Source organism: Pteropus medius, unplaced genomic scaffold (genome assembly GCF_902729225.1).
Source record: "Pteropus medius unplaced genomic scaffold, Ma_sr-lr_union100, whole genome shotgun sequence".
Lineage (NCBI taxonomy): Eukaryota > Metazoa > Chordata > Mammalia > Chiroptera > Pteropodidae > Pteropus > Pteropus medius.
In genome coordinates this window covers 4,494,353-4,520,170 of record NW_024348533.1, presented here as the reverse complement: position 1 = coordinate 4,520,170, position 25,818 = coordinate 4,494,353, and the positions used below count along the sequence as shown (strand labels likewise).

The following is a 25,818-nucleotide window of genomic DNA, read 5'->3' as shown; positions in this document are numbered from 1 at the left end:
ATGGCCTGGGCAGGAAACCAGACTCTCATCTCTCACTTTGTCCTCCTGGGCCTCTTCACGCACACGCCCCTGCACCTCCTCCTCTTCTCCATCATTATGGTCATGTTTCTGGTGGCTCTTTCTGGCAACGGGCTCATGATCCTTGTCATCAATGTGGACTCCCGCCTGCACAGCCCCATGTACTTCTTCCTCAGCTGGCTGTCACTCATGGACCTCATGCTCATCTCCACCATCGTGCCACGGATGGCCACCGACTTCCTGCTAGGCCGTGGCTCCATCTCCTTCACAGGCTGTGGGCTCCAGATCCTTTTCTTTCTCACCCTCCTGGGGGATGAGTGCTTCCTGCTGGCTTTCATGGCCTATGACCGCTACGTGGCCATCAGCAACCCACTGAGGTACTCAGTGGTCATGAACCGCCGTGTCTGCTGGCTCATGGTGGGAGGGTCCTGGCTCTTTGGCCTGGTGGATGGGCTGATCCAGGCTGTCTTCACCTTGAGGTTCCCCTACTGTGGCTCCCAGGAGATCGACCACTTTTTCTGTGAGGTCCCCGCTGTGCTCAAGCTGGCCTGTGCTGACACTTCCCTCTATGAGACAATGATATATGTCTGCTGTGTCCTCATGCTTCTCCTGCCCTTCTCTGTCATCTCCACCTCCTACCTGCGGATCCTGGTGGCCGTACTTCGCATGCACTCTGCCGAAGGTCGGCGAAAGGCCTTTGCTACCTGCTCCTCCCACATGGCCGTGGTCACCCTCTTCTATGGGGCTGCCATGATCACCTACATGCGGCCTCAGACCTACCACTCCTCCAAGCAGGACAAGGTGGTCTCTGCCTTCTATACCATGATCACCCCTATGCTCAACCCGCTTATCTACAGCCTGAGGAACAAGGAAGTGACTGGGGCTCTCAGGAAACTCATGGGGAGGTGTCCCTGTAGTGGGGAGCAAGGCTAAGCTGGCACTGGGGCCTGCAGATGTGGGCTCCAGAGCTGGAAACTTGGATTAGCCAACTTGGTTTGATTGGAAAAGAAATAAATGTGCCCTACTGAAAATAAAAGTCATTCTCTGACCAGAGTTAATCAGATTAGTACATAGATTCAATCCATCAGGTCCATGCTGAGTGTGGGCAATGTGGAAATAAGAGCTGGGCCTATTGGGTTACAAAATATTAAAGGCACAAAGCCTGTATCCCACAGCTGCTGGGAGAATCAGTAGGTGACAGGTCTCCACTGTGTACTTCTCCAGGAATTTCCCATGACTGAGGAACTTCCCTTGTTCCAAAGGAGCTGCCTGAATCCCATGAAGGATCAATGGAGGTTGTAAATGCCTGGCCATCTTGCTTCAGGTTGACTCTGATGGCCATCCCAGCTCCAGATCTCCTTGCAGGAAGAATCACAGGCAACTTCTCCCTGCATCCAGTTTTGTTTCCCTAATTCCCTTCTGCCACCACAGGTTTCAATTGTGAGTGCACTCTCTAATAAACCACCTGCACTCAACCCTATTGCAGTTTATTCCAGGAAACCTGATCTGTGACAGAATCTCAAGAATGATGGTAAGTTAAAGTAGACTTCGCTAAATATGATCATGTGTATGTACTGGAGGTATGATGTGGACATCAAGAAGGCCCTAATGCATGGGTGATGTCAGGGAGAGGTCAGAAAAAGTGTGTGGAGACACCTAAAACAGGTTTTAAGCAAGAATTGCAAACTCAAATGCCCTCAGGCCCAGACAGAAGGTGAAAATAAAGAGAACCATCTTGCGAGAACGGGGGAAGGTGGGACACTTGCTCCTCGACTTAAGTCACTTGGCTCCAGTGCTCCACAAAGTGGAGGTTATGTTTGAGTTGGGAAGGAAATTAAGCAACAGTTGAGTATGGACTGGAGGAGCAACCATGAATGGGCTTCACACTTAGGCCCTGGGAACCCAGGACAGCACGAAGTCCTGGGCAGGGCAAAGGATGGGAGAGGAACCTGTGCATAGCAGAATCCCAGACATCAGAACAAGGACATTAACGTGTGTCCAACATCTCTATGATGGCCACTAAGATGACACTCAGCTCTCCAGGTGACCAGCCAGCTAGCTCTGCCATTGTGCCATCACTGGGAAGCAACTGTGATTTCTCACAGTTAAAACTTGCTTCAGGATGTGGCACCCAGAAGCCTGGAAAGAAGTAATCATTAACCACTGAGCAGAGTAGAGAGGTGGGTGCACGTTTTTTGCAAGGCACATGTATGAGAGAGACAAAAATGATAGTAATAAAATGAAAAATTTAAATCTTCCTTTCTAAAGGAGCCAATAACAAGCAAACAACCAAACATGAGCCAACACTGTAATTCACCCAAGATGAAATTCATATTATAGAAGAATTAGACAAAGAATTTAAAATAGTATGTTGAAGATATACGAAGGGACAAGTAAATATGGATCTCCTACCAAAATAGAATACAAAATAGTAAAGAAAAATAGTCAGAAATGAACTCTGAATGATGACAGCAGGAAACAACCAATAAAAAACATGGAGGATAAATACTGCATTAAATGTTAATAAATAGTAGTTGGGATAAACTCTAGACAGGAGCCAGCTTAAGAGAAAATTGGTAAATTGAAAGCTGGTACCTAGGTACTCTCCAAATTAAGCAGAAAGGCACAGTTTACAAAAATACAAAGAACAGGTTAAGAATCCAGAATATAAAATGATAGGCTTCTAATCAGCCCAATAAGAGTTCTAACAGGGGGAATGGAGGCAGTGGAGGGGTAGAATCGACATTTGAGAGAAAATTCCTGCGAATTGAAGAAAAACCCAAGTTCTCAGAATCAAAATGTTTTCTGAATTCTGGACAGGATAAATAAATAAATATAAAGCCACACTCCAATCCACTGTAGTGAAACTGCAGCCATCAAGGATAAAGAGACAACCAGAAAAGCAACCAGAAAAGAAAGAAGTCTTAACAATAAATGGTTGGCAGTCAACTTCCTCAGATTCCTCATCGTGCCAGTCAAGAGCAGAAGAGAGCAGGTGGCATCTGTGGAAAGAAACTTACCTGCAAGTTTTAATTTAGTCACATTGGCATTTCAAAAGGAAAAAAATAGGCATTTTCAGACAAATAGAAGCAGAGAGGGTGTTCATTGCCCACAGATTTCCACAGAAGGATGGGCTCCAGTATGAAAAAATAGAACACAGAGAGAATATAAATCAGAGATGCAGGGACCTCAGTTATTGCTAAAATATATCTGGAAGTATAATTAGCTACAGATATTTTTAAATTCCATAACTTTGTGTTTAAGAAAGAATAAAACAAAATTCCCAAACAACAAAAGCCACTCGGCATGGTCAGGAAGAAGAGAGAAGTGCTGATTTAAGTTGAGTGTTGTAGGAGATGCCTTCGGTGCCCCACCCACAGGCTATATGTGAGCTGAAGGTGTACAGCATGATTTACTTCTATATGTAGTGAGACGATTACTGCAATAAATTTAGTTAACATCCATTGTCTCATATAGATACAAAAGAAATAGAAAAAAATATTTTTTCTTGTTATGAGAAATCTTAGGAGTTCTTTCACAAATGCCATCAGCAGGGGGATAGTCACATGTATCGGTGCTAAGAGACTGAATATACAGGCAATGGCAGGGTTATGTATGAAAATAGAACTCCACCCTCCCCCTGCAGCAACCTGCCAGGAAACGAACTCTCTTGTCTACAACAAACAGCTTAGGAACCCAGCCCGCTCAATGTCAGACTTGTAGGAAGTCAGAGTGCTCATTTTAGTAATGAACTAGGAAACTAAACAATAACTTCTGGAGCAATAGGCCCCAAATGGCCAGGACTATATTAATAATTGACAGCTTCTTTAATTTTTTCCCTGATTCCAATTAGAATGAACCAAAGAAAGCCAAATATATACCAATATGCACACTGCTTCCCCATGCCAACTGCCTCTATTAGGGCACACCTAAAGCTTCTTTTTTTCCCACTCTAAAGCTTTCCCGCCTTTGAGTCTCTGGCAAAATGCTGGTGGCAGTGGCTGACTCCTCTGCTAGAGCAAGCTCTAAATAAATGGCCTTTGCTTTTCTCGTTTGGCCAGTCTTCATTTATTTCCGTGGGACTCAATCACTATTTGTTGAAGGAACAAGGAATAATCAATTATCGAGTACATAAAGGTATAGGATATCAACAGAGTACAAGGTTCACAGAATACCTGGCCAGGCCCCACTTCCTACCATCCATTAGATAGTCATTCTGACATTCAGTGGTAATCAAGTTGATTTATTACATTGTTTGGTTGAATCTTGATACAGTCAAAATACATTGAAGGCTCTAGGAACAGCAATTTGTTTCTGTAGAAAACCCCCTCAACATCACATCTGGGTGTTATCGGCAGCAAGGACACCTGAGCATGATTTCTCCAGCACAGGTCAGCCACGCTCCTGGCTCTAGGGACATAGCTCAAGTAGCTCACCTCCCTGGTCTAGGATCTGGAAGTTACCTTAGGTCTTTGCACAGAGAGCATGTTTTGTGGAGTCTCCTTGTTTTGTCTTTGCAGTGAGATAAGGAAAACTAAATACATCCTTCACAAATGTCTCCTAGATGAGATTATCATGCATTTGCAAAGAACATTCCTTTCTCTTGTAAATACTTGAAGATAATTTTTACAATATCACTACTATTCCTCAAAAAAAGGGGCCCAGCGGTGAACCCTTAGTACATTCAGATCAAGAACAAGGGTTCCTACAATTAAAGGTCCAGGCTCTGGGCTCTCAGAAATTAGAGGGGACAGCTGCATGTCACTTTATCACGTATGACTTTATTCAGTCTCCCCCTTCCATCACTCTCTCTCTGTATATGTATATATGTATACACACATATGCACATACACGGAGCTTTGCAGAGATGTTCTTGAGATACCTGGAGAAGATCTGAAGTGAGGGGGAGCCATGTGGGTAACTGGAAAAGAGACGCTCCCTTGAGAGGGAAGGGTAAAGGTCCTAAGGTAAGAGTGTGTCCATCCTGCTCCAGGAAAACATGAAGAGGCTCCTGTATTGAGCACCCTAAGGGAGGGGGAGGTAGGAGCCAATGTCCAAGTATTGGATGTGTGAAGGGCACCCACAGTGGTGGGTCATGTGGGGATTGGGGGCCTTGCAAGGATTGGGTCTTGCCCTGAATGTGTTAGGAACCAGTGGCATAGCTGAGCACAAGAGTGACACTATCTGCCTTGAATTTCAAATGATGGTTTAACCCTCTTGCTGCTGGTGGAGAAGCAGGGAGCCCAGTCAGAGGCTGCTGTGAACTGTAACTGCACTATAGGCAGCACATTCTAGGATGAAACAAATGAGGTGTGGGAGACAGGGGATCACCTTGTGTTTGAGGTGTCAGAGAGACAGGCAGCTGTATACAGTCTGTGGAATGGGAAGTTTGTGGCTGAGGCTGAGGCTGCGGTGGTGGCTGGAGATGGGTATTGGGATCCAATGCAGATTCCGGTGTCATTCAAAGAGACAGGCAAGCAGATGGATTCTCTGGCTCCTCCACTTCATCCTCATGATCATCACCCTGAGATGTTTCCCTGAGTTTCTCAGGGTGAGAAATGTAATTGTAATTTTCATCTAGGATTAGAGGATTCCATTTATACTAACCAACTCACAAGACAGGAACTGAATAACCAAACATGGTCATGTACTCATCTATGACGAGCACTATATATGACAGGAAATCTGTACGGCTCTTTAGCAAAAAAATTTCAAATTTTCTAAAGTCCATATTACTGATCAGAGGGCCCCTGGGTGAGCCAGGATAAAATGGAATTGGGAGCACCTAATTAAGAATTTCTCTAAAATAAAATAGCTTGACCTTCTAAAGATATTTTTGTCCCCAAACAGCCTGATATAATGTAAAATATCCAGAGCTTGGATTCTAAAGCTCCCTTCTCAAGTCCTGGTTCCATACTAACTAACCATGTAATCTTGGGCAACCCAGCCAACTCTTCATAGCCTCAATTTCCTCATCTGTTAAAAAGCCTCTATTTATTAAAATATCTCACTGTACCTTCATTGCAGAATAACTGTAAGGTCAAATTAAAAATTAATGTGACTACTGTAGGATGCAAAAGTTGAATTTATGTTTACTATTCTATATTGCCTATCACTAGGCCAGGCACAGAGTCCTGCTTCTTCTCAACAGTTGAGAGACAGGCTGACTGGCTCAACATCTTTGATTTTTTGTTTTCTAGGCAACTTAACAAATCGTTATCATTCTTATATGACAAGATTGCTTGTTAAAATAGTGAGTGTCCAGTTTATTTATATCAGCAAACAGGATTTGAGATGAAACATGGAAGAGTGTGGTAAACAGACTCTAAGATGGTCCCCACTCACCCCCATTTCCTGGTATTCATGCCCTGTGAGCTCCCTCCCAGTAACTGTGGGCTGGACTGAATGACTCACTTCTAAAGAATATAATTCAGCAGAAATGGGAAGTCACTTCCATTATTAGGTTATAAGACTGCGGCTTCCATGTAGGGTGCTTTTTCTCTCCTTCTCTCTTGAATCACTCGCCCTGAGAGAAGTCAACTGCCCTGCAGTGAGGCAGCCCTGTGAAGAGGGAAAAAGGCCCACCAACAGCCAGTAAATGATCTTGGAACAAGACTTCCTCCAGACAAACCTTGAGAAGAATGCAGACTGGCCAAGTTCACTGTAACCACATAAAAAACTTTAGACCAGAGGAATCCAACTAAGTTGTACCTGCATTCCTCACTCATGGAAACTGCGAGATAATAAATGTTTGTTATTTTATTTTATGATGCTAAATTTGGGGGCTATTTGTTACACAGCAGTAGCTAGGTACACAAATTTAAGTGGGAAATTCTTCACTGCTGTGCTACTTAAAAACCATAAAAATGATTGATAATGCAGCCCTGGATAGAGAAAGAAGCAGGTGAAATTAGAAGGGGTCTGATGAGAGAGAGTAGGGAGAAGCCTAAAAAAACTGGAGGGAGGAGAAGAAAATAGCATAGATGATAGAGGCTCTGTTCATTCCTCTGGCGACCAAATCAAAGTTGTGACAGAAACAAGGTGCAAGCTGCAAGGAAAAATCTCCTGGGATCTAGATGAACAAACCATACAACTAGGGAGAAATCCAAGAAATCACCTTGCAACGGCAGAAGGTAGGATGTGGCGAGGACGTGAGGCTGCCCAGTCTAGAGCGGCTGAATGAAATGGAGGCTGCAGCAGCAGCAGAAGTCTCTTAAAGGGGCTGCATCCGCAAGTGGATTTTCAGGTGATGAACCTGTTCACTCTGAGCACCAGTGCCAATTTGGCTGCGCACAGGGCGCAATAGGGACTTACAGGGAGACATTGTTGGAGTGAGGGCCTAGGTGAGACTCGCTCTGTACAGAAGTGCCACTGGTATCCATTGTTCCCTGTTGAGCCCTCCCCGCTCCCAGTGTGCAAGACACAGCGCCGTCATAGCCATCATAGCCAAGGCATCATCAAACTGGATAACAGAGGTCACTCCACCCAGAAGATTCCCTGAAACCCCTCCTTCTCCAACTCTCAGCCCCACCCAAGCCACTTCCAGGTGTATCCTCAGCGAGTCAGGTGCCCCTTGCTGAGCAGCGCCTAGACTCACACTGAAGGCTGATGGCCTCGGTTTCTGGTGTGGCCTTTTGAGGCAACTATAAGCACAGCATCTGTGGATTGCTTGCTTAATCTTAACAGGTGGTCCTCAATCAGAATGGCAAGAGATAAGATGCCAAGACTATAAAAATAATTTAAGGAGCACATGGGACATTATCAAGGGTCCAATTATCCATCTGATTGGCATAATGAAGAAAATCAAGATGTTGAACAGCTGTTTGAAGAAATAATGATGGAAAACTTCCCCAACCTGGTGAAGGAAATGGACATAAAACCCCAGGAAGCTCAGAGAATCCCAAAAACCAGAGATCCAAAGAGGCTCACACCAAGACACATCATAATTAAAATGCCAAAGTTTAAATACAAAGAAAGAATATTAAAAGCAGCAAGAGAAAAACATATAATTATTTATAAGGGAATACCCATAAGACTTGCAGCCGATTTCTCAAAAGAAACTACGCAGGACAGAAGGGCTTAGCAAAAAATATTCAGAAGATTGAAGACCCAGGATGTACAACCAAGAATAATTTATCCATTTAGACTTGAAGGACAGATAAAGAACTTCCCAGACAAAAATGAGCTAAAGGAATTTATCACCACCAAGCCAGTATTACAGGAAATGTTGGAGGGACTTCTTTAAGAAGAAAAAACATGTATCAAAAACAGGAATAAAGAATGGTGACAACTACATTCCTATCAATAAGTACTTTAAATGAAAAAGAATTAAGTGCTCCAACCAAAAGATAGAGGAGCTGAAAGGATAAGAAAACAAGACCCCAACGTATGCTGCTTACAAGAGACTCACTTCAGATTAAAAGACACACACAGACTAAAAGGAAGGGGCTGAAAAAAGATATTGCTTTGATGGACCTAGAAGTTATTTAAGTCAGACAGAGAAAGATAAACACTATATGATTTCACTTATATGCAGAATTTAAGGGATAAAAAGAACAAACTAATCGAAAACGGACTCACAAATATAGTGGACAATTTGGTGATGGACAGAGGAGAGTGGGGTTGGGGGCCTGGGAGAATAGAGTGAAGGGTTAAAGAAGTACAAATTAGTAGCTGATGGATGGTCACGGAGATGGAGAGCATGGCATACGGAATGCAGTTAGCATTAATACGTTGGCTAGGTGGAGGATCAGGGAAGGGAGGGAGCAATTGGGGGCATTGTTTTATGAACTATATAGATTTCTAACCAATGTACTGTATACTTGAAACTAATTAAAATAAATAAATTTTTTAAAAACTTATCAAATGCACACTTAAAAAAATAAAACTGGAAATGCCTTTGATGGTGAAGACAAGCATGAGCATAACAATAAAAGAGTTGTGGTCAGAAGACTGTAATGCTTCCCACTTGGTTGCTTATAATTATTTATTCTTTTATTTGCCTTGGGTTCAGATATTGTGACTATCAAAGGAATTTTGTCTTTTTTTTTTTAGCATACATGGCTTTGATTTCTTCATTTGGCTTTTATCCAGGTAAAATCTGTCCGTGTCTCCTGTTCTATTCCATAAGAAGATATTTAGAAAAAAAATTTTTGACCAAAGGTCAAAGAAAATTATTTTCATTGACATGCTCCAAATGAATTAATTGGAACTTTTGTAAGGCGGAGAGTAAATGGTTCAGAACACCAGGGGCAAGTTATCAGTTAGAAGGATTTTATTTTAAAAGGCTTTTGATTTCTGCTAAAGGTAACTTAGTAAGCAAGTATTAGTTGTATGTGATTTCAGCCCAATTATACTGAAGCCCTGATCCTGGAGTCATTTGAAAAGTCTCAGCAAAGCTGAAAACCTCACTGTTCTTAAGAGTTTGAGGCCACTAGTTGTCATTGCTTCTGCTGATTGACCCTGTGACTTTTCTGTCAACCCCAATATAATTGACAACAGTGGCATCCAGCTGAAATTCTTCCTTCTCATGTAAGACACTAAAGAACATATTCTTTATCTGTATTATAAATATAGCAGAGTAGACAGCATGATAACACTCTCAGAACATAAACACAATATACAGACTAAAGACCAATTTTTGCTTCATTCTCTTCCCTTTTTACAACACATATAACACATATAATAACACAAATTATCTCTTTGAAATTAAATGATCCAAGCCCAGTTAAAGATAGTTTGCCAAGTCCATGAGGTCTCAAATCAAAGACTCAGTACCATATAGCAGACCCAAGACTTTGACTGTTGAAGCAGATTGTCCAAAGATCCTAGGATGGATAAAATAAGTCAATTTATACTCTTCCTGGCACCAATACATACCAATACGGATACGTGATTTAATTCTATGAGCTAAAATGGCTCCTGTTGGTGTGTTGGGAGATAAAGCAGTGCTGCATTCTGTGTCCCAAAGCTTATGTTGTTGAGGCCTCATAAGTGACAAAGAAAATAGCTGGCCAAAGATGTGCAATGCAGAGGTCAATAAAGAAATAACAATCAATCCAATACTTTTTGTCCACTTTCTCGAGTGACCAGGAACAACAAAGAAGCCATGGAGATGTGGCTGAACCGATCATCCACAGATGGCTTCATCCTCTTGGGCATCTTTTCCCACAGTCTGACTGACCTTGGCCTCTTCTCTGCGGTTACGGGGGTCTTCACAGTAGCTCTTTGTGGAAATGGCCTCCTCATCTTCCTCATCTTCACAGATCCTCGACTTCATACACCCATGTACTTCTTCCTCAGTCAGCTCTCTCTCATGGACCTCATGTTGGTCTGTGACATTGTGCCAAAGATGGTGGTCAACTTTCTGTCTGGCACGAAGTTCATCTCCTTTGGGGACTGTGGCATACAAATTGGCTTTTTTGTCTCTCTTATGGGATCTGAAGGGCTCTTGCTGGGACTCATGGCTTATGACCGCTATGTGGCCATCAGTCGCCCACTTCACTATCCCAGCCTCATGAATCAGAGAGTCTGTCTCCAGATTGCTGGAAGTTCCTGGGCCCTTGGAATACTAGATGGTTTGATTCAGATGGTGGCAGCCATGAGTTTACACTACTGTGGTTCAAGGAATGTGGACCACTTCTTCTGTGAGGTGCTGTCCTTATTGAAATTGGCTTGTATAGACACATCTATTTTTGAGCACGTGTTATTTGTTTGCTGTGTCTTCATGCTGCTCCTTCCTTTCTCCATCATCGTGGCCTCCTATTCTTGCATTCTGAGGGCTGTACTCCATATGCGCTCTGCTCAGGCCAGTAGAAAGGTTCTGACCACCTGTTCCTCCCACATGACAGCTGTCTCTCTCTTCTATAGGACAGCCATGTTCATCTACCTGAGACCTAGGCGCTACCGGGCCCCAAGCCATGACAAGGTGGTCTCCATCTTCTACATAGTCCTCACCCCTATCCTCAATCCCCTCATTTATAGCTTGAGGAACCGGGAGGTGATGGGGGCCCTGAGGAAGGAGCTGGACCGTTGCAGGATTGGCAGCCAGCACTGAAGGACCAGGCCATCCTGTGCCTGGCTCTGGAACCTCTTGGCTCTGTAATGTTGGGTAAATAATCACTATGTGAGTCTCACTAATAATGAGAATCATGACATCTAAAGGTTTAGAGAGGTCTTTTTAAACCCTAAAGCAGTACTCTCTATCTCTGGTGAAAAATACAGCTTTTAACCATATAATCTTTTGAACTGTTTCTTCTGTAAAATACATTAAACAAAATGTAGGACTTTACAAACTCAAGCACTGTGCAAGCACTGAGATTTCTATAACTTGCTATTTAAAAGTGGAATTCCTTCCACCATTGAAGGATGCTCTGAGCTTAACTTCATAACTCTATCGCTAATATCTATTATTTATTCAGAGCCTGCCATGTACTGGGCATTGTGCTATGTTCCTTATGTGTATATAGAGATAGAACTTGTCTCTTATTTGTATAATGTCTCACTCTAATGTCTTAGGTGAAAATTCTCCAGATGACAGAAAATGAGCTTATAAAATTCTCTTTAGAGTTCACTCACCTTTCACCTTGTAAAACTGGGAACTTTATAAAGATTCCTTCAAGTCTATTCTTCAATGAATAAAGTACAAAGTCTTTGAGATTCATGAGGAAAGAGGTAAAGACTTGTTTATTGATGTATTCACAATATCTGGCAAGTAGGAAATACACATGAAAGTGCTGTATATACACACTCCTCAGGGAAATTAATTACTTTTCATCATGTTAGTTCCTGTAACAGAAAAATTAACTATACTATTTCCCTATGGGGGATTCAGATTGGAACACAAATGGCAGAATTTGATCTGTTATTTGAAAACATATTTCAGACATTTTTATTTGAACCATTGGTATTAGTTGTATCCACCCATCTAAGCTCTGTACTAGTCTTTTGTACACATATGTGATAAACCTATCTTTTCCTGGAAGAAAATAATCTTTGTTGCATGCAGAGAGGAAAGAGAAGATAGGATTGGGGCTGGAGAGTTGTACTAACTCACAGGAAACCACTGGTTTCTGTCTTGGAGAGAATGGAGGGCAGCGGCACTGATAGTAACTATGATTCTTAGGACCTCCCATGGGGAGATGACCTTAGATTGTCTTTCAGTTTAATTTCACTACGAACATTTTGTGGTGAACATCATTACTTCTCTTTCACAGAAGAAGAAACTGGGACACAGATCAGCTTAAGCAAAGGACTTGATCTATTACCCTCACTCCCCAGGCTTCCTCTTCACTCCCTGTGGGAGAGAGTTTGTTTTGGGAGGCAGCTGAGATAAGCAGAGAATTTTGCAGGAGGATCCCTTCCCTTGGAGTTTAATTGCCAGAATCTGGAGACAACAGTGTGCCGAGGAGGGGTCTCCAAGGATCTATGAAAATAGAAGCAAGTTTCCTTTGTCATAGCAGAAGGGAGAAAGTGGGTGGACTGAGGGACAGCAAAAGAGCATGGCTCTGGCCCAGCAAGAGTTCTCCTCCACACTGGCTCCCAGGAGAGGCCACCACTCCTTCCTGCTTTCCTAGATGAGGGTCATATTGTCTCTCTGAGTTATAATTTTTATTTTTGAAAGGCTTTTCTTAACTCCTAAAAATTATGCCAATGATTTAGCATGGAGCTCTCTCTTCCAGGTTTTTCTGTGTTCCTCCTTTCAGACCCATTTTTTCACATTTTGACCAATCTCAATGCATTTCTTTAAAATATTTCTACAGCCCTGGTGGAAGGCATCAGGGGTTTCCTGCCTGTAGATGTGGAATGCCCAAACACCAAAGTCAACTCATTTTCACAAGACAGGAGGAGAGGTTAAGGGTTCTAACCACACGAGCCTTTTTTTCTCCTGGAAATTTCTCTTCCCTACCTTTCCAAGGTTCTTCTTGCTTCCATTTCAGGCACATTTCCTTCAAAGAGGTGGAGGTGTGCTGACTGAGTGGAGGAGTCTGTTGACCAGGACGTAGGGCTCCAGGTTGGGGGGCTGCCTTCCTGACTGACAGATCTTCCCGATGTCATCGTTTCACAGGCTTACCCACGGATTATAAATACTCGGGGAAAATATACATTGAAAGGATGTGCATTCGGCCTCCAGATTTATTTCCAATTTTGGGGTTATTTTTCTTACCTTGGATGACCCTTAAATTCATGAGACTGGGGCTGGGTGAGATAGCTCATGAGTCTCATGTTGCCCCAAAACAGGAAGATTTAAGAAATCCCCTACTCTTTTGTGTCCTCAGAAATAGCTAAGATGCTTACCACAAAGGGCTACCTTGCTCTTGCACAGTCTGAAGTAAAACCTTCTCCTACCCTTCCTCAGTGACTCCCTTGTTTTATAAAACCCCACAGTTTCTTGCCCATGTTTGGGGGTGGGGGAATAAGAATGATGTGTTTATGGAAACAAATGCCCAATAAACAGTGAAAATGCCCTAGAGGTCTAATGCACGGTACAGTGAATGCAGGCAACAATATTGTGTTACAGTATAATCATCAAACTTGCTAAGAGACTAGAAATTAATTACTCCAACTGCTAAAAAGAGACTATAACTATGGAACATGACAGAAGTGTTTATTATGGCTACAATGGCAATCATATTACAATATATAAATGTGTTAAATTAACATGTTGTACAGCTTAAATTCATACAGTGCTATATGTCAAATATACTTGATTTAAAAAGAAAGAAAGAAATGCAAAGCATGGGCCATTTCCTCAAAAAAGAAGGCAGTGATTTTAGCTATTATTATTAAAATGTGACATTGGCCTGAAATAGCCAGGAAAGTTTTCATAGCTATTTGAGCTAGACTTGGAAAAATAGATCGAATGTTTGGTGGAACAGAGAAGAGAAGGAAGTCAAGACTGTTCCATTCTTCCTATCTGCTGCCCTTGACATATTTCCTAGCCTCTCTGAGCCTCTGTGTCCTCATCTGTAAATGGGGTTAAGAGTAGTACTTGTCTCGGAATGCTGCTGTGACAGTAAAATGAGTAACATCGGTGTAGTACAGGACCCACACTCAACACAACCAGGTGTTAGTCTCGCCATTGTTAGTTATCTGAACAAAGGCATACTGGTGAGGATGGGTATGGTGGGGCTAGGCGGGATGGGCACTGTGGAGAGAACAGGGACACATGAGTAGGCAGAGAGAATGTGTCCTAATTATGTGGACCTCGAACGCCAGACCAGAGCCTGGCCAGGGTGAGCTGACAAGGAGGGGCTGGTATGGGGAAGCTGCCAAAGGCTGCTGAGGGTGTCCCAACGGGCTGAGGCTCTCCTCTCTCTACCCATCAGCCACTACCATTCCTGGGACTGAGGTATGTCCATGTGTCTCCTGAAGATCCACTGTGGTAGCTATCAGAGGTCCACAGGGCTAGGGACCTACACCTAGGACCACTTGGGCAGGACAATTTGGGGCCTCTCTGTGGAGCAGGCAACTTCACTCCCAGCAGCCCCCACCTATAAGGCCATCCAGAAAAGTCCCATTTATTTGTTTTTTTCGGTGTGTGGTGCTGAGCTAGTACCTGAAGGTCACACACAACTCTTCACATACCATATAACAAATAAAGTGAATATCACCCTTGCCCTTAGCATCTCGCATTCACCACCCCAGGAAGACAACTGCAGGATGCGGATGGTGTGAGGGAAGCTGACAAAGGCTTTGGCCAAACCCCCATAAGGGGCAGAAGGGGAGGCAGCACTCCAGAAGGAAAGGGAAGTGATCAAGGGAATGGTAAGGCCAGAGGCGAGTGGCCAGTTGGCTGAGGTTCTGAACGTTTGGAAGACACAGCTGGCTGGGGCAGTGGGCCGGAACCAGACGTTGGAAAGTCGGGTCTGGAAGAATGAGCATGGGCTAGGGCGTGAGGAGAGAGCGCCGCTGACCCTTGGCAAGCTCTCTCCTGGGTACATGACTCCCAGAAATCCTCCAAGGTGCATAGGGCCAGGATGTTCAGCGTCACTGCAGGTGGCGTGGATGAACTGGAAGACACAGACAAGGGAAAAGGGAAATGTGATGAGATTGAAGGCACAAAGCCTTTCTCACATGTTCCAAATCCAGGTGCCCTGGTCCAGTAGACAGACCTGTAACACGCTGGCAATGGGGAAGGAAGTGAGTGGGCCATGGGTATAACAGAGGATAAATCATTGAATTTAATGAAATGAAAAAATTTAAAGACCAGGGAAGGGCCTTGTCTAGGTCAGTCCTGAATAGAAATGAACTGGAAAGTCTGATTAGCTCTGGACTGGTATCTCGAACCTGTGTTTTGAATCAGAACCTGGGGGCAGATGATTAAGAAGAAAAGTGGTCCAGACAAGACTAGATAAGAAATCCCAGGAGACTGAGGAGGGAGGCGGTCCATGGTTAGTCCAGCTTGTGAAAACTGGAGGCAGGGGACACTGTGTCATTTGAAACATAACCTCTGAGCCCCTTTCTGTCCACCATGGCACTTTACCCCATTCATCTGCACTTTTGCTTCTGGAATTCTTGCCTTCAAGAACTGGCTGATGAAAAGGACTTTTCTGGCAAACTGACCTAGATTCTGTTCTGATGGGAGTGGGTGGTATACAGTCTCCCCAGGCCCTTCCTGTTTCAAGGACACTTGTCTGGGTCCTTCTGAGACAATGGCCAGCTTTGTCATAACCCAGAGCACTGGAGCCAGTGTTTGGAATAGCTCTGATGACAGACAGCTCCTCTCTGAACTCCTGCTGTGTCCCAGGCCCAGGCCACCTGCTCAGGGGTCAAATAGATAGGAAGAACAATACTGGGAGAGGTACTTGAGGAGTGTTTGGGATTGGACACCTCCCCACGTGTCACAGGAGCCACCTCCAACTGTACTAAGGGCAGTCCAGAGGACGGGCTCTGTATCTTGGCCTAAACTCACCTAGATGATGGGCAGGACATTCAGCAGGGACATTAGAAACAGCGCAAACACCATGACAGTGGAGGATTTCAGAGGCAGACAGAACCTTTACAGATCACCTCGTTCCATCCTCTCATTTTACAATTGTAATAACAGGCTCAGAGATGGACGTGACTGGCTCAGGTCCCCACACTGCATGCTCAGGGCAGGTCCCCACGGCCTCTCAGGTCCAGGCACTCCTGGGACTAAATCCACAGGATGTCCAAATGGGCAGAGATCAAGCCAAACTGGTTCCAGGGTCGGGGTAGGGGGTCAGGTCTGACACAGAAAGCTGCCTGTGAAACCTCCAAAACTCCCCTCCAGGCTGGGTGTTACCTCTCTACTGAGCTAGACACTTTCACAGAAGACTTCAGCCCTCTCAGGTCCTCAGGACGGCCTGGGTTCAAGAGAAACCGCAGGGCCCCTGAGCCCAGAGCCCACCTCCTGGTCAAATGAAGTGGGTACATGAGGAGCTAGTCTGAAACATTCTCCAGAAAGCTGAGTCCCCAGGTGGAAAATGTCACTACCATCATCACCCCAATTCCCTCAGTACCTCTCTGCCCATCTTTCGGCATCTGCTTTGTCCTGCCCTATCCAAGATAAGGTATTTACATTCAGTTAAGTTGAGGGAACCAATGAACGCGCCAAGGCCATCCCCAGACCAGCCCTGAAAGAGGATGACTTGGGTAGCGCTGCCGTTACACAGTCTATCCAGGGGAGACGTGTTGGAGGAGGCGGCCAGGCGAAGGATTGCTAGGGGACAGTTGTTCGGCAGAGGTAGAGCCAACAGAAAGGGGCAGTTCCTGCTCCTGCAACACAGACACCTGGTTGCGGCCCGCCGGATGCTCTGAGCCTCTCCCACTGGGAGCAGCCGACCAGCGGGCTTGAGGGAATCACCCCAAACAGGGGCAGCTCGCTTGTTAGAAACTTTTGCGTTAATAAGCCTTAGAGGGAAACGCGGGATGCGGAAGGGGCGCGAGGAGCCGGAGGCCTGAGGAGCCATTTCAGAAGGAACCCGGGTGACCTCAAGCATCTTTGACCGCGTCTCCAAAGAGCTTAGAGAGTGCGGGTCTCTGGGCCACCTGCCTTTCATGTGCTCTATCAGCTCAGAGAGAAACAGGAGCCTAGGCTGCGGGAAAGGCACTTGCATTTTTCCTTAGTGTCGTTGTTGTTGATAATACATTAGAATCTCAGTACCCGCTACTCTCCCGGGTCTGGCCACCAAGGACCTTCAGCACATCCGTCCACCTTTTGCCTTCCGCTGTCCTCCTGCCCCTTCCGGTACTTCCTCTGGTCAGACCTTAGACGTCGTCCCCCGGCCCCTTACATCACTGCGCTCTCCATCCTCCCTGGGCTGCATATCGTGTCTTCCCCCTGTCGCTCATCCCCGCTGGCCCCTCTGACCTTCGGCTCTGCAGAGCAGGGTCCTTCTAGCTCTCCTTCCCTCCCTGCCCTGGGCCTCCAACAGCCTGGCCCGACGTACCTGCTGATTCTAGAAGCCTTTCCACATCCCTGATGCCCATGCTTCGCACATCTATTCATTCCTCTAACTGTCCCCACCACCCTGTGAGGAAGGCGCGACCATCATCCTCAGGACGGAGCAGGAACCTTGGACTTCCAGTTGATTCTCAGCTTGACTGAGGTCACCATGGCAGTGCGCGGAGGGCTGGCCCCGCCCCAGGTGGCGCTGCCAGGGAGTCACACGTGCTCAGCACGCTGCAACTGTTCTGCAACCCTGAGTACTAATAAACGAAAATTTTTGTTATTTAAAAAGACAGATAAATAGGAGATAAAAGGTGAAACCGCCTCCCCACCCACCCACCCAAGCACCAGTACTCCACACAGCACACACAAATACACCAACATGCTTGGGCACTTCATGCACACACACCATTGGGCTGGCGTGCTTATTTCCATCATAAATTAGATCGTTTTATGCATCATCATTTCATTTCTATGACATGCATATTTCACTTTTTTCAACCTATCTCTTGGCACATTCTCCATTTGGGCAATTTTGGATTGGATGACTTCCATCATTCCCAGCCCAGTTTCTACCATTTTTGGATGGGAGGAAACACAAGAGAGGCTTCTGGGGTTCTGGTGATGTTCTACTTGTTGATCTGGGGTGTGGTTTCATAGGTGTGTTCATGGTGTGTTCTACTTCAATAAAAATATATATTAAAACATGAAGAGAAAAAAATCAATTGACCATAAATGTGAGGTCTGTTTTGCACTTTCTATTCCATTGATCTCTACGTCTATCTTTAGGCCAAAATGAGTGACTGCTGCTTCTTTGACAATTACAATTTTATCTTCACCTAGTGCTTCTCCTTGTAGATAAGATTTATTGGGATACCCTTTCAGAATTGCCCTTGCCTTCTGAGCATATCCAATCCAGAGCAAACTTCCCTTCCTTAGACCTGCCCCCACACACAAATCAACCAACTAAAACCCCAATCCTAAAGTTCCTTCTTTCTAACACCCTTTCACTGAAAGACATTCCGCAGTGGTGTGAGTTCCTGTGATATTAGGATTTATAAGAAGCAACATATATTTGGTCTTCAACCTTGTTCCAGGCACAGAGCTCCTAAAACCTGTGGAATTTCCCAAGTGATGAGAAAGATCAAGGTTCTTTTGTTATGTTAATGAGATAACTTTTAGAAAATCCCTGAGTACCTAAAGTTGGGGGCTAGCTGCCAGTCTCGCCACCCACCCACAACCTTTGAAGAGAGGAGAGGGGCTGGAGGGTGAATCAATCACTAATGGCCAATGATTTCATCAATCTCGCCTACAAAAACCCCAAAAAATTAGGCTCAGAGAGCTTCTGAGTTGGTGAATAACATGAAGATTTGGGGATAGTGATGTGCTCAAAGATGGCATGGAAACTGTGGGCTCTTTCCCCATACCTCACCCTATGCATCTCTTCATCTGGCTGTAGATTCATATTCTTTAATATCTTTTATAATAAAACAGTAATCTAGTGAGTAAATGGATTACCTGAGTTCTATGAGCCAATGTAGCCAATTAATTGAACCCAAGGAGAAGGTCATGTAAAACTTGGATTTACAACCAAATGGTCAGAAGTGCAGATAACAATCTGAACTTGTGATTGGCATCTGAAGTGGGGCAGTCTTGTGGGACTGAACCCTTAACTTGTGGGATCAGACACTATCTCCAGGTAGACAGTGTCAGAGTTGAATTGAATTGTAGGATGCCCAACTGATGATGGAGAATTGTTTGGTGTGAAGAAAAAGCCACACATCACATTAGTGTCAGAATGTTACCATCATGTGGGGGATTAAGATATGAATTTATGTGTTTGAGGACACCAACTTTCAGTCCATAGCAGCATGCAGCCTAGTACAGCCCCCTTTTCTAGTGCCAGAGGTAGCTCAGCACAAGCCACAGGCTCCCCAAGGCCAGTACTGATAAGGGAGTGGCTGGGTTTAAGGCTCTGCTGTCTTGAGATTTTTTTTTATAATTTGATCTTTGAAGTCCGAGAGGACAATAAAACATGCTTGTGAGTAGAAGAGATACGTGCAATATTGTGCAGTATGTATGTCCTCTGTTCCTTGCCACCCTACCTGCACAGCATCAGTGATGCCCACGGGCCCAGAATTCCCGTGGGCCCATGATGTGTGGGAGTTCAGCAAGACTCAAAGTGAGTAAGAGGTAAGCTGACCCATAGAACAGGGTCAGGGGGCAGTGTGCTGACCAAGAGGCCATGCTTTCTGCCAGAACAAAAACTCACTTCCAATGATGAAGAAACCCTATCACATCCTTCCTTATTCCTAGTGCTTTCCTGCCTTAGCCAACCTCTTACACTGAAAATAACGATGGACAAGGAAAGAGAAAAATAGAGCAACCCATCTTTCCTCTGCCCTTCGGTCCTTCCTTACTGGTCAGTAAGCAGGGAGTAGAAAATGTCGGTAGGATATGTGTGTATCAAGACATGAAATAAAAACGATTGAGTTCATTTTGTGCAGCGTTTCTACCATTATGCAAAGAATGAAATCGTTATACATATATGAGCTATCAGATAAGAATTGTAGGATTTTGGAGATTCCATATATGAGTGAAATGTTCTTATATTTGCATTTAAAACTGCCATTGCACAATATAAAAATGAACAGAAAATTTATGCTAATAAGTTACATTTGAAAATTTTCTTCACTTAGAATGATATTGAATAGCACTTCTTTGAACAAAGTCCTTGTGTTTTTATTTTCTTTGTGCCCTGAAAATTATGTAAATTATATATCAGGCCTTATCCTGAACCTGTGGCCTTAGCTTCCTCATCCTTCTCAGGTCCTCCACCACCAATAGGCATAGGTGAGCTCAGGTACAGGAATGCACCTGGACCTGGAGTCAGGCATGCTGCCCAAATACGTGGGACCTTGTGCCTTAGACAGGAACATTTATTTACATAAATGTTTGTTGAATAAATCAATGAATGAAAAGTAAAGATGTGGGTGGTAATAATCCTTCATTCATTCAACAAGCAAACTCTGACCAGTCCTTGGTCTTGGCTGGGGATATTCCTTGCAAAGGTAGACTCAACTCTAGCCCTGATTATCCCCAGATGGCATCTCGATTTCCACCAATCTCCCCACAAACGTGCCTTGGCAGAGGCCACCAGCACCCCCTTCTTATTTTACAAGTGCAAGGTTCTGCTCAGTTCAGCTCTCCCTGACCACCCTGAGATCTGGTCCCTCCTGGTTCTCTGAAAGCCACTTGCCTCTTTATCGGAGGGGGCCCTGTGGTTCTGCCCATGGCCTACACCTCTCTTGGACTTTTTCCAAGAGTCTCAACCCTTTTGGGGCCATGGACCTCTTGGAGGGTCTGAGAAAAGTATGATCACTGGTGAAAGAGTATGATCATACTCTTCTCAGAACAATGTTTTTATAAGTACAAAATATGTAAGATTAAAAAAGAATCCAATCTATTGAAATAGTTACAAAAAAATTTTTTATAAATCAATTTGCAATATCACCATCAATGTATTGTTTTATTAACACTTAATAACAAGATCTAACAGCATGCCTAATCATTACCATAATTTTAAGGACAATGGAACAAAAATGACAATCAAAATTATCTACAACTATGATGTGATATAAAAACAACTGTATTTTCTATTGGCCATGAAGTCACAGGTTCTGCTGGGATCTGTCTCTTGCATTCATAATGGAAGGAAAGACTCAGTCTCCATGAAAAGTGATTTTTAAAAGTATAAGTTCTGTTATTTTTTTCCCATCCGAGTTCACAGACCCCCCGGTTGTTATTCGCAACACCCAGGGTAAGTGAACCCTCCTGCCTGTTATCTGGATGAGTCGTCACTGCCAAGGTTGCAACCACCGCCTTTTGGCAGGAGAGGGCGCCAAACAGCCTGGCGTGCCCTCCGTCTGACAGGAACAGAATCGGGTAAAACCCGCAGAAATAGTTAAAGCCCGCAAGTTGTGGCTGCAGAGGCTGCGTGAGGATGCAGAGGATGCGAAGCGCTGGGTGCTCACCAATTACCTTCTGGTTTTCCCTTGTTGCCTAGCACACATCTCGAGTGTCTACTCTGTTTTATTTCTCACTGCAAATTCTGGGCTTTGCCCACGCATCCTTTCACGCTTGGTTAATGGAGTGAGCACAGAAGAAATGGACTTTTTTCTGCTGCGCTGGCTTGAGGGGACATGGGTTCCTAACCAGAGGGTACGACCGCTATCCGGGGGAGAGGTGATGGTGGCAGTGGTGGTGTCTGCAGCTGCCTGAGGAGCATGCGGGCTGAAAAGCCAGGAGCATGCAGACACCATTTCCTGAGAGGCGAGCACAACGGGGAGCTGGTTGGGGCTGGAGCTGGAGCCTGTGGACCCCGAGAGACTTTATTTATTTATTATTTATTTATTTTTTTAATAAATGGAAATGAAAGAGAAAGCCAGGTGAGAGATCTGGGCTGAAGATAAAATCCAGAGGAGTTGATCGCATTTGCAACAGTTAAACCAAATGCTTAACTTCCATGGCGGAAAGCATTTTTAAAAGAGGGATCCTTGGGCCATAAAGGACCAGGTCCTGTGGATGCAGGTGGAGAAGGAGCCGTGTCCACTGTCCTGGGCTGATGGGCTCTTTTATACACCAAGTATGGGAAGTCAGACACAAGCTTGGGAGGAGGGAGGAAACCAGATGCAGTTTCATAGTTCATGTCCAGGGTACTGATGCTTCGGAAAAAGGAGGACTGAAAAGTGCTCATGGCTTTAGCGGCATGGAGGTCGCTGGCAATCATAGTGAGAGCTGTGTTGGATGATTCACTCATCACCCAACAGTGACGCCGCTGCCTTAACTCTGCCTGAAACTGGCTTATGATATGATCCAGCAACCTCACATCTGGGTAAAGACCCAAAAGAAACATAATCAATATCTCAAAGAGATAGCCACACCCCAAAGTTCATTGCAGCATTATTCACAATAGCCAAGATATGTAAGCAACCTAGATGAATGGATAAAGAAAAGGTAATATAGATAGATGATAGATATCTAGATGATAGATAGATAGATAGATAGATAGATAGATAGATAGATAGATAGATAGAAATATAGATAGATATATTGGAATATTATTAAGCCTTTTAAAATAAGAAAATCTTGCCATTTGTGACAACATGGATGAAACTGGAGGACATTATGCTAAGTGAAATAAGCCAGACAGAAAAGATGAATACTGTAGATTTCACTTATATGTGGAATCTAAAAAAGTCAACTCATAGAAGCAGAGTGGAATGGTGATTGTCAGGTGCTGAGGGTGAAATAAATGAAGAGAGATTCATCAAAAGATACAAATTTTCAGTAATAAGATGAATCAATCTCTAAGACCTAATGTATAGCATGGTGAATAGAGATAATAATACTGTATTGTATACTTGAAGTTTCCAAAGAGACTAGATCTTAAGTGTTCTCACCACACACACACACACATACACACACAAGTAACTATGTGAGGTTATGGAGGTGTTAATTAGCTTGATTGTGGTGATTACTTCACAATGTATATGTATATCAAAACATCACATTGTACATTTTAAACAACTTTTACTTGTCTATCATACCTCAGTAAAGCTGGGGGTGTTTGGGGCTGGGTTACAGAGCAGCATTCTCTGCATGGTCTAGGGACACAGGAGCTAACATACAGGGAAAGCCACACAGTTAAAAAGGAAACCAATAGTGACCAGATGATTTAAGCTACTGCTCAAGGCCAGGTCAACATTTGAAAAATCAATGTAATTCACCACATCAACAAACTAAAAAGAACTATATGATCATTCCAGTAGACGTAGAAGAAGCATTCGACAAATCTAACATAGATTCTTGATTAAAGGAAAAAGATAAAAAGAAAAAAACTCTTGGCAAAGTAGGGATAGAAGTGACTTTCTCAACACTGTGAAGGATTACCATCACACTCAATGGCGAAAGACTGAAAGCTTTCCCCCAAGGATCAGGAACAAGGGTATCCGCTCGGGATGTCCACTCTCAGCACTTCTAGTCAATGTTGTACTAGAGATTCTGGCCAGTGCAACAAGGTGAGAAAAGTAATTAAAGGCATCCAGACTGGTAAGGAAAAAGTTAAATGTTCATTACTCACAATGACATGATATCTGTGGGGGAAATCCAATGGAATCTACAAAATAAACTACTAGAACTGATAAGCGAATTTAGTAACCTTGCAAGATACAAGATCAATATGCTGAAATAGCGTTTCTACATACTAACCATAAACAATTGGAAATTGTTTTGTCTGTAAGAAATAAAAGAAACTGATGAATTCTGTTGTCTACATAAGAAACATCCAAACCCATAGGGAATTTCTATGAGTTTATTTAAGCCAAACTGACCACATATGCTGGGGAGCAATATCTCAAATGCTCTGGAGAACGACAGTTTTGCAGCTTATTTTATACATTAAAATCAAAGGAGATGGAAGGTGCATGATATCCATTTATGGTAGATTAAGTGTTGAGAGAAAGTGATGTGGGGAGATCTCCAAGATAAGATAAAAAGCAAAATGGTGAAACACATACTTCTTTTACAAGGTGAGTACAGGATCGTTAATAATCAACATTTACAGTACATAGAGATGGGGAACAAGATAACAATGGAGGCTTCGGAAGTCTGTGCTCCGGTGCCAGCAGTTGTGCCTTCCAGGGGTAAGAAAGAAAAATCACTCTTACATTTCGAAGGTATCTTATCCTGATGCATAAGGACAATGGCCGGAACTCACTCAATGTAAAGACTGACCTTTGCTAAGGAAGCTCCAAGCCTAAGATGTGACTACTTGCTATGACCTGCCCGCTTAGGAATTTGTGATCAGACTGACCTCTGTGGTTACTTTTGGTCACTGAGTTTATCAGGCCTGCTATGTGGCCCTGCTGGGCTTGTCAGTTTCATTACCTAGCCCCTTTTTCATTCACACTATTCTCTTGCTTTGATTGGCAACTTGAGTGAAAAAACAAAAAGTTACGTGTAATTTCTGAAGAATTGTAATGAGGAAAAGTGTGCTGACACAATCCAAATTTTGCAGGCATTACAGAGTTACGACATGCCTCACAGCTGAGTGCTCATGGGTTTTTTGGAGAAACCAGAAATGACTAAATTATTTCCTTATGGGCTCAGCTTGCCCAACCAGGGCAGACCCCAGACATATACTTGTAACAGCCTCCAGCCAAGCAGCTTACCCAGGGGAAAAAAGACTCATTGTTTCAAGACTGGCAGTGAGGTTTCTCTCCTTTCTCTTTCCTTCTTTTTATAAATCCTACGATTGCCTTTTTTCAAGAAAATCAGCCCGCTGATTGGCTCTGACATGTTCATGGACAATCTCAACAAGTGAGTCTGGGAACTATTCCTGACCCTCCATATAGCCCCTTGTTTTAAATGGTTGCAGTAATTCTTTAGACTGCCTTCTGTAGGTAAAAAGCAAAGGCACTTTTAAAGCCATCTGAAGTTTCTCAGAAGCAGCTCTGGACAACTACCCAAAAGTATGTTTAAATGAGTTTCTTTGGTTTATTTCTTAAAGGGCTACACCTCCATCACCCCCTGGGCCTGTTGCTACTGCTTTAACATTCTATGAAAGTGAGGAAAATCATGTAGAAAGAATTTATTGACATGAGAGTATAATGATTACATTTGTTGAGTATTTTTACAAAGCTAGTTAGAAAACACAATGTGAAGTGTTTTTATTAAAACAGCGCAAATGTTAAAATATGCATGAAGAGAGTCTGGAAAGCTCTAAAGCAAAATATTAACAGTATGGGTGGCATGGCGGTTAAGGAACATTTTCACTTTCTTTATACTTATTTATGCTCATTATTCTTACACCTGTCTAATTTGTTGATAGCATATTTTAATGGAATAATTGTTAAGTGTCTAAAATTACAAGGAGGAAGTACCAGGGAACTGAAAGAGCAGCTGGAGGACGCTGATCATGCTGCCTCTATTTCCTGGCCATCCTGCTGCAATGTGACAGCAAGCCCACTTAGCCCGCACAGCCAAGTGAAAACAGAAAGCCAGGATTGCCATACTGAAAGGAGGGCAAGCCAGTATTTTCTCTCACCCGATTTCAGTATCACGTTTTTAACAAGTTACAAAAACAGAAAGACTGAAGGAATTTAGAAAGGCTTTCTGCCGGGGGGACACTGCCATATACGGTTGTCACGTCTCTAACCGCGGTAGGCACAATTCAAAACTGAACCCCAAGATTCCCAGCCTGGTGTTAATGCCCTGATAATCCCGTCCTCTTGAGTGAGGATGGTGGATATCACTCCCATGTTCATGTTACATTTCATGGAAGAGGTGATTTTGCAGATATACTCAATGTCGCAGTTATTCAAAAG

The 25,818-nt window shown here is 43.7% G+C and overlaps 2 protein-coding genes and 1 long non-coding RNA gene across 3 annotated transcripts; 2 read left to right on the top strand and 1 right to left on the bottom strand.

The window, feature by feature from the left end:
* LOC120616667 (olfactory receptor 56-like) lies at positions 1–951 on the top strand. Its single transcript, XM_039880329.1, has one exon. It carries the CDS (start codon positions 1–3, stop codon positions 949–951), a length of 951 nt encoding a protein of 316 aa, XP_039736263.1.
* A 9,175-nt stretch (positions 952–10,126) lies between these two features.
* On the top strand, positions 10,127–11,074 carry LOC120616693 (olfactory receptor 56). The gene has a single exon (XM_039880344.1). The coding sequence runs from the start codon at positions 10,127–10,129 to the stop codon at positions 11,072–11,074; it is 948 nt and encodes a 315-aa protein (XP_039736278.1).
* Positions 11,075–13,603: 2,529 nt separating this feature from the next.
* LOC120616604 (uncharacterized) lies at positions 13,604–17,763 on the bottom strand. The gene is made up of 2 exons (XR_005656639.1): positions 17,433–17,763; positions 13,604–15,029 (listed from the first exon to the last, which is right to left on the bottom strand). It is a non-coding gene; the product is annotated as an uncharacterized LOC120616604 (long non-coding RNA).
* Between the last annotated feature and the right edge of the window lie 8,055 nt (positions 17,764–25,818).

Coding starts and splice junctions, on each gene's coding strand:
- LOC120616667 (XM_039880329.1), top strand. CDS start 1: ATGGCCTGGGCAGGAAACCAGACTCTCATCTCTCACTTTGTCCTCCTG.
- LOC120616693 (XM_039880344.1), top strand. CDS start 10,127: ATGGAGATGTGGCTGAACCGATCATCCACAGATGGCTTCATCCTCTTG.